At 41.1% G+C, this 12187-nt stretch overlaps 1 protein-coding gene across 2 annotated transcripts in view; it reads right to left on the bottom strand.

Moving 5' to 3' along the window:
• The window catches only part of LOC134212640 (protein apterous), a 285114-nt gene that overhangs the window by 59403 nt on the left and 213524 nt on the right, over positions 1-12187 (bottom strand). For both annotated transcript variants that reach the window (XM_062690667.1, XM_062690666.1), the window contains exons 4-5: positions 3426-3599; positions 3063-3319 (exon numbers count right to left, since the gene is read on the bottom strand). In XM_062690667.1, the coding sequence (XP_062546651.1) occupies positions 3063-3319; positions 3426-3599 (431 nt within the window). The remainder of the gene's footprint in view (positions 1-3062; positions 3320-3425; positions 3600-12187) is intronic.

Below are 12187 nucleotides of genomic sequence, written 5' to 3' on the forward strand. Positions count from 1 at the left end.
AAAAGACCAGCTACTACTATTAGAAATCCTAGGTAAACTAAAAGAGATCGATTAGAACAATGTTTGGTGTCAGGGCAGGAACGTTCCGAGGTGGAACTCTGAATTGAAAAAAAGAGCGATTAGTTGCCCGTAAAAGCAAGAAAAACCTCGTATGAGAGATTATTTACTGATTACAATACAGAAATTAAAAAAAATCTAAGACAAAAATATCTTCGATTCCAACGTGTGAAAATATGAGCAACACACCTGAAGTTGCAAGGCTCCAAAGGGTTGTTGCAAAAGATGGAGTTTTTACGAGCACTTCAAAAAATACCTGATGGTGTGAGGTTTTTGCTATAATAAAATGCGCACATAATTAAAATCCTGGAAACCCCAAAGGTTGATGATCAACTATAGATGGATAATCACCGAAAAGTGTGTTCAATCAAATAGATATATATTTCCAAATATTTCTACCACAATAAAAGCTTCGGCACTCAATAAAAGGGCTTTTTTTACCTTTACGATTTTTTGGCCAATCGGACACTGTCCGAGAAGATATCATTTGAAAACATTGTTTGGGTTGAAAATGAAATTTTTTATTTCAATAACATGGAGCCTAAAGCCTCGAAACATCATTTTTTAGTTGGTCTAGTCAATTAACGTAACTCATAATTCCACTTCATATTTCGAATCAGAGATCAAGTCAAATCTCCCGAGTATCGACTGTCGTGTTACCAGTGCACTATGGTCCAGGATACAGATTTACGCGGAAAGATGAATTTTACGCCAAAACTATATTTTTTAGAAAAAACTGTTGTTCTACAAAATTGTTCGAAATAAATGAGGCCATCATTATGGTTCTACCAAAAAAATAGGGTGGCCCATCATATAAAAAAAAATAGAAAATATTTTTTTTATTTCTCAGAATATTGACATGTTATGTTCTACAAAGTTGTAGCGCAGCTGATTCCAATCAATTTTGCTAAAGAAAATTTTTCTGTAGCTCTTAAGTTAGCTGATTCAGAGCAATTTTACCTAATTGGATTAGGTGTACCTCAAAAAAAACAGTATTTTGATCTAATTTTTTTGTTTTAGATTTCTCGAAAAAGTCGTCTTCAGGTGACTTTTAGAAGCTCAAAAAATGCAACTTTTGATGGGTAAATATGCACAATATCTTTTCCGATCAAAAGTTATAATCATTTCTATCAAAATTACATTTTTTCATAAGTTGATATTTCCGGTTAGGGCAGACCAAAAAATATGTTTATACAGCATCTAAAAGAAATTAATATTCTTTATTATGTCAAAAATTGGGGATATGTTATTTTTTATCTCAAGTTTCACCAATTTTACTAAAATCATGTTTTTCAAATAAATTGATGTAACTCGACAACGGAATAAGATGCAGACAATATTCTTATAGCAAAACACGCGTTATGAAAAGCCCCAAAAGTCTTCAGAAGGTGACATCCGTGAAAAATAAAAATGAAATGAGCAGATCATAAATCTTGTTTTTTGAGGGACACCCTAATCCTGGTAAGTAAAATTACTCTAGACAAGTGAGCTTAAGAGCTACATAAAAAGTTTATATAGCAAAGTTGATTGGAAAAAGCTGCGCTACAACTTTGTAGAACATTTTACGTCAATATTCCGCAAAATAAAAAAATGAAGATTTTACATTTTTATAAAATGGCCTACCCTATTTTTCGGTAACTCTATAATAAGGGCCCAAGTATCCAGAAAAAACTTTTTAGAACAAATTTTGTTTCTTAAAAGTATGCTTCAGACCAAAAATGCAGCTTTTCTCGTAAATCTTGCAATACGATGATAATGATAAAACTTATAAAAAGTGTTAGAGCTGTAGATTTTTTATTTTTTTTATTTTTCAAGAATGTCATATACTGAAGACTTTAGAGGCATTTAAAAACGCGTGTTTTGCAATAAAAATATCGTCTGTATCTTTTACCGTAGACGAGTTATATTAATTTATTTGAAGAAACATGATTTTAATAAAAATGAAAAAACATGAGATAAAAAATAACATATCCCCAATTTTTGACATAATAAAGAATATTAATTTATCTTTCAAATGCCGTGTAAACATATTTTTTGGTCTGCCCTAACTGGAGATATCAACTTATGAAAAAATGTAATTTTGACAGAAAAACGATTATAACTTTTGATCGGAAAAAGATATTAGGCATATTTACCCATCAAAAGTTGTATTTTTTGAGCTCTAAATGTCACCCGAAGACGACTTTTTCGAGAAAACTAAAACAAAAAAAGTAGATCAAAAATACTGTTTTTGCGGTACACCTAATCCAATTAGGTAAAATTGCTCTAAATCAGCCAAGTTAAGAGCTACAGAAAATGTTTTTTAGCAAAATTGATTGGAATAAGCTACGCTACAACTTTGTAGAACATAACATGTCAATATTCCAAGAAATAAAAAAAATATTTTCTAATTTTTTTTATACGATGGGCCACCCTATTTTTTGGTAAAACCATAATGATGGCCTTACTATTTCGAACAATTTTGTAGAACAACAGTTTTTTCTAAAAAATATAGTTTTGGCGTAAAATTCATCTTTCCGCGTAAATCTGTATCCTGGACCATAGTGCAGTGAAGCAAAACATTAGTTCCAATACCCTTTCAACACCTCCCACCGTTGATAGTTCCGATTTCATCATACAAAGCATTAACATAAGTAGCAATCCCAGAGGTCAAATTGCTGCTAGAACAATTACCGATAGCAATCGCTCGCCTAGCGCAATTGCCACACGCGAATCTCCATGGGGCCAACCAGCCAGCGCTGCTCTGTCACGAACTGCACATTCGGGTGCTGATCCCATTAAATAAATTCTCCAGGCTCCCCCGTAGAGGATCATTCAGCGCGAGCCAACTCCAAAGCCAACTTCTAATCGACATCCCCCGATCAGATGAGTCGTGGCAAGCGTGACTTTCGTCGTGTGAGCCAGCTCAATCTGATTCATATGCACGAATTTGTCTTCCCCTCGGGTGGTGGGCCTGATTACTATATGATTCTGAATCGGAAACGGAAGCCAAAGTTGGTACTAACCTAAGCTGGCGGTCATTGCTTCGATGTCTTTTGGTTTTCGCTTCCGGGGTCGTCCTTTCTGGCGCGGTTGCTGCGGCAGGGCGGTAACGCTGTGGTGCGGTGAAAAGTAACCGGCCGGAGGCATTTTACTGCTTCCGGTCGAGTCACTGGGACTGAGCGGTGCACTGGGGGAGGTTCCGTACTGGCTGGGGTATTGGCACTGCATGGCCAACGGTATCGGCGCACCCGGATCCAGTGGGGGGATGTCGATGTGTGACCTGTTGATAAAAACGTACATAAATGGCACATTATTATTGCGATGAATCATTATAAAAATCTTCACTGTTGGAGAATTTATACAAACTGGGCCGGAAGAACACTTACCGACAGAGCACCGCCGAGTCCCGTATCGTAAAATGGTCTCCTTTGCTCAGCAGGGTATTGCAGATCGCACAGGAGAAGCACCGTATGTGGAAAACTAGGTGTCGAGCTCGCATAACTAACTCGGAGGAACTAATTGAAGCCAGACATTTCGAACACCGCCTCGAGCCGAATACTCTGAAATGGGACAGAGGAAAAAACAACGGAAAAAGGTTAGAATTAGAATATAGGAACCGAAACACACAGTTAAGTTAGTAAACGACGACAATAACCGAGTCATTAATCTTCATATGATTTTGGCTACGCGCCGACCGAACAAGACGTCGCCGGTCGATGCTCAACAAGTGTCTCCTTAGTAGGCATAAGGAGAGTGTTTATTTTTTTGGTTGCATCGTGGCCACCATGGTTCGGGATCGAACAAGATGTTTTTCCGACCCGTTCCGGTTGGTGGCAAACTGAAACAAACGCGAACGGATCTTTACCGAGTTGCATTGTTGTGTCCCTTGTGTCACTTATTTATGATGTGTTCAAGCCTCAAACGACAGAAGGCGGGGCGTTCCCCGCCATGTGACGTTGCTTGCAGCGAGGTTTGGAGTTTGGTTCCGAGCAGCCACCAAACATGAAATATGAATAATTGTGGTTGAAATATGCGGTTCACATTGCACGGGTCGAGGCAATAAATTTTCCGTGAAGCAGGAATCTGGAAGATGTGACTGTTTTTTTTTGTGGGAAATACGGAGAATTACGAAGAAATGCTATGTCGAACAGATTGAAAGTTTTGACATATAGTTTTCATGGTGATGTTGCATATGAAAGAAGCTATGGAAGTTATTTTAGTTGGGTAAACACCATGTGATTAATGTGAATCCGAATGAATTAAAGCCTTTGACTTCCACAAAATGGAAATGTATGTAGTTACTGAATCAGTTATGAGAAGCCCATTAACTTATCGTATGTGGTACTCAAGAGTAACATATTATTTTAATCCATTTCAATCTCAATCAATTTTAAATCTGATTGATGTTCGTTACAAAGCTACACAGCACAGTTGAGTAGATTTGAAAGTAAAAACCATGATTGTTTTGCTTTTTGAAATAATGATGCCTTACTCGTAACTGACCAAGAACGCATATCTATTAAAAAAATATTTGTAAATCTCATCTACACTCTAAGAAATTACCATTTTTATTTAAAGCGTAATTTACTAAAGAATAAGAGCCACCGTAATAAAATCAAATCACTTCTCTCATATACAAAGCAAACCTGATGAAGATTTTGAACCAACCACAAATCGCAGATGTTCGGGGCGGTGCAGTAGAACGACTCAAATGTTCTTTTAAATGCAAATCAGCTTCCGTTAGTGTTCACGGTTTATATTTACCGTGAAAAATTACATATCTCCTGATGCTACCGTAAATTATTCCGAAACGTAACGTCCCAACCAGTTCCAAGCGGTTACTCCGTGATACTTAGCTAGCGTTAACAATTTTACGACCGCCCTTCTCAGGCGCCCAGTTCAACTCTTCAGCTCCGCTCACTATCCCTCCTTCGAATCCGATTCGGGTAACCACCGCCACAAACGAAGAGAAGCAACTTTGCAATTTCCGCCCATCGTTAAAGTCGCATTTTATGACAAATCATTCTGTGTTTATCGCATCTTTACAGGGCTCAATCGCTGTCGCTCACGAATCTGCCTTCGCTCTGGTTGAAGCAGCAGCGCTATATAACTGATGGCAAAATCAGAAGTTTGCGTCGTAAAAAATGCTGCATGGTGCTTCTTCAACAAGGCCTACGGAATTAACTGAAGGAATTCTCGTTTGACTTTTGACAAGGACTTGAGTGGCTTTTAATGAATTCATTTAAAGATTGCTATTTTAACTCTGATTAGCCTCTTCGACCACAATTGTATAACAAATCGATCTCAATTTGTGAATTTAAAGAGCCAATTTGGGCAAATTCAACTGGAAACTGTATTTTATATAAAATAAGGGATTTGAAGGAAGTCCATATTATTATTAAAGTTATTATAAGATCGGACATTTCGAAAAATAAGCGAGCTCTGTGCACAAGCAACATGAAAAATATCATCAATACAGTTCTCCACCGTATGGAGTATGGTTTGTAAATAAAACATATTCTTCAGCACTGAACGACGCATGTTGGATCCTTCTGTGCATCCTCGAGGGTTAATCCTGGGAATGATTTACAGATACATGTCTCAATTAAGATGTCATACAGCACATTTTGCAATTATGTGAGACAGAACAAAAGTGTAATTAAGTAACATGATAATGTTGGCACTGCGCTATGCCTTCTCCTTCTTAAATGGCTATACATTCCAACTGTAACTTGGCCTGCTTTTTAAGTTAAAACTTCAACAGTTACCTATTAATTAAAAGGTTTTCCATGCAATATATGGCATAACAGCTTTTTCATGCAATCCAAAAACATCATAGACCAAATCATAGACTCATATCCGAGATAGTTGACCTTGCGCCTTCTCCAGTGAGGCTAACAGGAAACCTATACACCCGCATGCATTAATTCCGAAATTCTGAAGAAATTCAAAAGCATTCCCAGTGGAGATTGAAAGCAATCTCCGGTGGAAAATCAGATTTTTTACTTCTTTCGAAAAATAAAACCAGTGGAAATCCAGGAAGAAATCCTTGGAAATTAAGAGAAATTTTTCGTGGAAAATCATAAGAATTTCTAGAGGAAATTGAAAAACATTTTCCATTGACATTCAGAAGAATTATGCGTAGAAACTCAGAAATATTGAAAAATGAAAAGTGAGAAATTAGAAACAAAAAATGAGAAGTGAGGGTAGAGACAGTGATAAGTACGTAGTGAAATGTGAGAAGTATGAAATGGAATGCGAGAAGTAAGCTGTGAGAAGAGAGACGTGAGCAGCGACACGTGACATGTGAGTGAGATATGATAAGTGAGAAGAAATAATTGTGAAGTGAGAAGTGAAAATTAGAAGTGAATCGTTAATAATGTGAAGTGAAGAATGAGTAACGAGAAAAATGAGTAAGGGAAGGGAATAAATGAGGTGTAAGTGCTCGAAAATGAGGAGTGATGAATGAGAAATGAGAATTGACTCTTACTCTTTTCTTTTTCCATTTAAACAAAAACCTTTTTACTTGCTCCTCCAATTCCCTTTTATATTTTTCTAACTACTTGTTTCTTTCTCACTATATTCGTTTTTCTTTATTCACCCTTCTTATACTGCCGCTAACCGCAAGTCGAGCACATCTGTATATGGAAGCCCATATACAGATGTGCTCGACTTGCGGTTAGTGGCAGTATACCTGTCTCATATCTTCTATATTCTCCCTTCTTACTTCTTCATTATTATTTATTTCATCCTCTTTTTCTTTCTTCGTCTATTTTTTTCCTTTTTTATTCTTTTATTTCTTGGTTCCCTTTTCCTACTTCTTTCATACCTCTCCTTTTTACAACTTTTTTCTTACTTCTTCCTTCCGCATGCCTTTTCTTCTAATTTCAACTGCTTTCTCATTTCTACCTTTTGATTTATTTTTCCTTCCTTCTTCTTTCTTTATCTTTCTCTCACTTTCCTCTTTAATCCTTCTTCTTCCTTTTTTTCTGTTTCCTACATTCCACTACTTTCACTATTCTTCCTTCTTCCTTATTTCGTCTACTTTGTTCTTTCTTACTTCTTCATTCTTCCTTCTTGTATATTCTTTCTTCCTGTCCGATCACGAACGGTTATCGGTAGAACTGTCGGAATATTTGCCCCGACAGCGGCAACTTTCCGATTGAAGGATGCCTAGAATGAGCCACCAGTTAGTTCAGCAAGGTATGCGGACTGTACACCCGCCCTTCGGACGAAGGGCCTCTGAATCCGTACTATAGCGACCAATAAATTATTCCTTAATTCTTGTAGCCTTGAAAAAAAATGTGGCGTATGATGCACTATGATGACGCTTAACCTGCCAAAATAACGGGAATACAAGACACGCGCTGTGGGCAGCAGGGACTATGTCCAAGGGCTTGACGATCCCTCCCCAGGCCATCTGCGAGTTGTGGGGCTTGCCTAGGATGTGGTGGGGTTTGACAGTGGGCCCTGTTAAACCTCTATAAAAAGCTGCATGTATCCGCAAGTAGGCCCTACCAAAGCGACCGTGTGCCGCTCAAAGCGCACAAGCCCAAGTCCTGGTGTTAGGTGGGACGCTAAACAGCCCTGACATGACGGCCCTCCGACGAGACAGGGGTTTGCGCAGGCCCATAAGCCGCCTGGAAAACCAATCATTACGAACAATATAAGAGATAATGCGACTCGATATAATCGGCAACGACCTAGGCGACGAATACAGGATCACGATTGGAAGAATGGAACATGGAATTGCAAGTCGCTAGGTTTCGCAGGTTTCGACAGGATGATCTACGATGAATTACATCTCCGCAACTTCGACGTCGTGACGCTGCAGGAGATTTGCTGGACCAGGACAGAAAAGTGTGGAAAAGCGGGCATCGAGCGGCTACCTTCTACCAAAGCTGTGGCACCACCAACGAGCTGGGAACCGGCTTCACAGTGCTGGGTAAGATGCGCCAACGCGTGATTGGGTGGCAGTCAATCAACGCAAGGATGTGCAAGCTGAGGATTAAAGGCCGTTTCTTCAACTATAGCATCATCAACGTGCACCGCCCACACGAAGGGAGACCCGACGACGAGAAAGAAGCGTTCTACGCACAGCTGGAGCAGACATACGATGGATGCCCACTGCGGGACGTCAAAATCGTCATCGGTGACATGAACGCACAGGTAGGAAGGGAGGAAATGTATAGACCGGTCATCGGACCGGATAGTCTATACACCGTATCGAATGACAACGGCCAACGATGCATAAACTTCGCAGCCTCCTGGGTAGTCCGAAGCACCTTCTTTCCCCGCAAAAATATCCACAAGGCCACATGGAGATCACCTAACCAAGAAACGGAAAACCAAATCGACCACGTTCTAATCGACGGTAAATTCTTCTCCGACATCATGAACGTCCGCACTTACCGCAGTGCGAATATTGAATCCGACCACTACCTCGTTGCAGTATGCCTGCGCTCAAAACTCTCGACGGTGTACAACACGCGTCGAAGTCGGACGCCGCGGCTTAACATTGGGCGGCTACAAGACGGTACACTAACCTAAGAATACGCGCAGCAGCTGGAAGTGGCACTTCCAACGGAAGAGTAGCTAGGCGCAGCGTCTCTTGAAGATGGCTGGAGAGATATTCGATCCGCCATTGGAAGCACCGCAACCGCTGCACTTGGCACGGTGCCCCCGGATCAGAGAAACGACTGGTATGACGGCGAATGTGAGCAGTTAGTGGAAGAGAAGAATGCAGCATGGGCGAGATTGCTGCAACACCGCACGAGGGCGAACGAGGCACGATATAAACAGGCGCGAAACAGACAAAACTCGATTTTCCGGAGGAAAAAGCGCCAGCAGGAAGATCGAGACCGTGAAGAAACGGAGCAACTGTACAGCGCTAATAACACACGAAAGTTCTATGAGAAGTTAAACCGTTCACGTAAGGGCCACGTGCCACAGCCTGATATGTGTAAGGACATAAACGGGAACCTTCTTACGAACGAGCGTGAGGTGATCCAAAGGTGGCGGCAGCACTACGAAGAACACCTGAATGGCGATGTGGCAGACGAAGATGGCGGTATGGTGATGGACCTGGGAGAACGCGCGCAGGACATAATTCTACCGGCTCCGGATCTCCAGGAAATCCAGGGGGAGATTGGGCCGGCTGAAGAACAACAAAGCCCCTGGGGTTGATCAACTACCAGGAGAGCTGTTCAAACACGGTAGTGAGGCACTGTCTAGAGCGCTGCACTGGGTCATTATCAAGATTTGGGAGGAGGAAGTTTGCCGCAGGAGTGGATGGAAGGTGTCGTGTGTCCCATCTACAAAAAGGGCGATAAGCTGGATTGTGGCAACTACCGCGCAATCACATTGCTGAACGCCGCCTACAAGGTACTCTCCCAAATTTTATGCCGTCGACTAGCACCAACTGCAAGGGAGTTCGTGGGGCAGTACCAGGCGGGTTTTATGGGCGAACGCTCCACCACGGACCAGGTGTTCGCCATTCGCCAAGTACTGCAGAAATGCCGCGAATACAACGTGCCCACACATCATCTATTCTTCGACTTCAAAGCCGCATATGATAAAATCGATCGGGACCAGCTATGGCAGCTAATGCACGAACACGGTTTTCCGGATAAACTGACACGGTTGATCAAAGCGACGATGGATCGGGTGATGTGCGTAGTTCGAGTTTCAGGGGCATTCTCGAGTCCCTTCGAAACCCGCAGAGGGTTACGGCAAGGTGATGGTCTTTCGTATTTGCTATTCAACATCGCTTTGGAAGGGGTAATACAAAGAGCAGGGATTGACACGAGTGATACAATTTTCAATAAATCCGTCCGGCTATTCGGCTTCGCCGACGACATAGGTATTATGGCACGTAACTTTGAAAAGATGGAGGAAGCCTACATCAGATTAAAGAGGGAAGCTAACCGGATCGGACTAGTCATAAAGACGTCGAAGACGAAGTACATGATAGGAAAAGGTTCAAGAGAATACAATGCTTGAGCCACCCACCGCGAGTTTGCATCGGTGGTGACGGAAATCGAGGTGGTAGAAGAATTTGTGAACTTGGGCTCACTGGTGACTGCCGAAAATGACACCAGCAGAGAAATTCGGAGACGCATAGCGGCTGGAAATCGCACGTACTTTGGACTCCGCAAGACGCTCCGATCGAATAGAGTTCGCCGCCGTACCAAACTGACAATCTACAAAACACTCATTCGACCGGTAGTCCTCTACGGACACGAGACCTGGACTATGCTTGTGGAGGACCAACGCGCAGTTTGGAGTTTTCGAAAGGAAAGTGCTGCGTACCATCTATGGTGGGGTGCAGATGGCGGACGGTACGTGGAGGAGGCGAATGAACCACGAATTGCATCAGCTGTTGGGAGAACCATCCATCGTTCACACCGCGAAAATCAGACGACTGCGATGGGCCGGGCACGTAGCCAGAATGTCGGACAGTAACCCGGTGAAAATGGTTCTCGACAACGATCCGACGGGCACAAGAAGGCGAGGTGTGCAGCGGGCAAGGTGGATCGATCAGGTGGAAGATGACTTGCGGACCCTCCGTATACTGCGTGGTTGGCGACGTGTAGCCATGGACCGAGCCGAATGGAGAAGACTCTTATATACCGCACAGGCCACTTCGGCCTTAGTCTGAATAAATAAATAAACAAGACACGCGCTATTTGGTTGGTTGATCAGGAACCAGAGATGACCCAAAATTTTGTATTTAAGAAATATTCATTGTACAAATATTATTCGCTCGTAGAGCATTCAGTTTGTTTGTGAACTATCACGTGTAATACGTCATTGTTTTAAATCGGAACCGCTCTCTTATTTCTGGACAAGCCAAACTTCTACTTCTTCTTCATTGGAATTACATACCCCACTGGGACATTGTCGCCTCGCAGCTTAGTGTTCATTAAGCACTTCCACAGTTATTACCTGCGAGGTTTCTATGGCAAGTTACCATCTGTAATGGGATTTTACTTTACAGTCTAAATTGTTCAAACAATAATGCAGCCTTCTTCTGGGGAAACTGAAATGGTTTTTTTTATTCTTAATTATTAACATTACTCCGAACATACGATCATTTTTAACATCTACTTAGTCTTACTGTTTACGTTTTGTTACACTACAATTCTGTGTCGTTTTGTTGACATGTTTTCTATTGTCTGTGGGAGAGGTGGTATTTTTTATACAATTTGTGTTTAGTTTAAGTTGTTATGTTCTTACAATTTTCGTGGATTTTTTCATAAAAACTTCTTTATAATTTCTCACTACCAATCACGGACCCTGTTCAACTGTCTATTCAAAATGGTGAGCTTTCATTTTTGGCGCTTTCTTGGTTTGAGTATGGTGGATGTAATCCCTTCTTTAAAAAATGGGTGTTAGCCCGGGTTAAGGCAATGGTGGATACGTTCCGTTCTTTAAAAGTAGGCGTTTGCTCGGATTAAGCGAATGTTGAATCTGATCCGTTCTTCAAAAGTAGGTGTTTGTCCAGCATCAAGCAACGGAAATTGAGATTCCTTTTCTAAAATCACAACTCACTTTGTCAGTCTCACTTCTCAATTACGTCATCTCTAGTCTCAGCTGCTCACTTCTCAATTACCTCCACATCTTTCTTCTATCTTCCCAATTGCCGTCCCGCATTTCTCACCTCTTGGTTCTAGTTTCCCACTAGTTACTTTTACTTCTTACCTCCTCTTTTTTTCTAGCCTCGAACATTAGTTTTTTTTTGTATCTGTCGTTTGGGCGAAAAAGACATTTGATCGTTTGGTGGAATTGGTAATTTAGGAGAAATGCCGTTACGACGAAAACATAAGCATATGCGGTATTTCGAAAAATTTCGTTTCAGGTGGTTCGAAACGAAATTCCGCGGAATTTCGCGAAATTTGAGCATGGCGAAATCTGAATTCTTGGTTTCGTTTCGTTTCGTAAAATTACAAAAATTTCGCTTAAAAAAACTAGCTTATAACGAAATTTAACGGAATTCCGCGGAATTTCGAAACAAATTTAGACTTAAACCATACTGTCTCGTACGGTCGAATATTATCAAAATTTTTGGCTGCGCCGCTGAACAAAATCATAAATCTGTTTTCAAAACCTAATGATATACTAATTTTTCTATTAACGCTTTCTACAT

The sequence above is a fragment of the Armigeres subalbatus genome, chromosome 2 (assembly GCF_024139115.2).
Source record: "Armigeres subalbatus isolate Guangzhou_Male chromosome 2, GZ_Asu_2, whole genome shotgun sequence".
NCBI lineage: Eukaryota > Metazoa > Arthropoda > Insecta > Diptera > Culicidae > Armigeres > Armigeres subalbatus.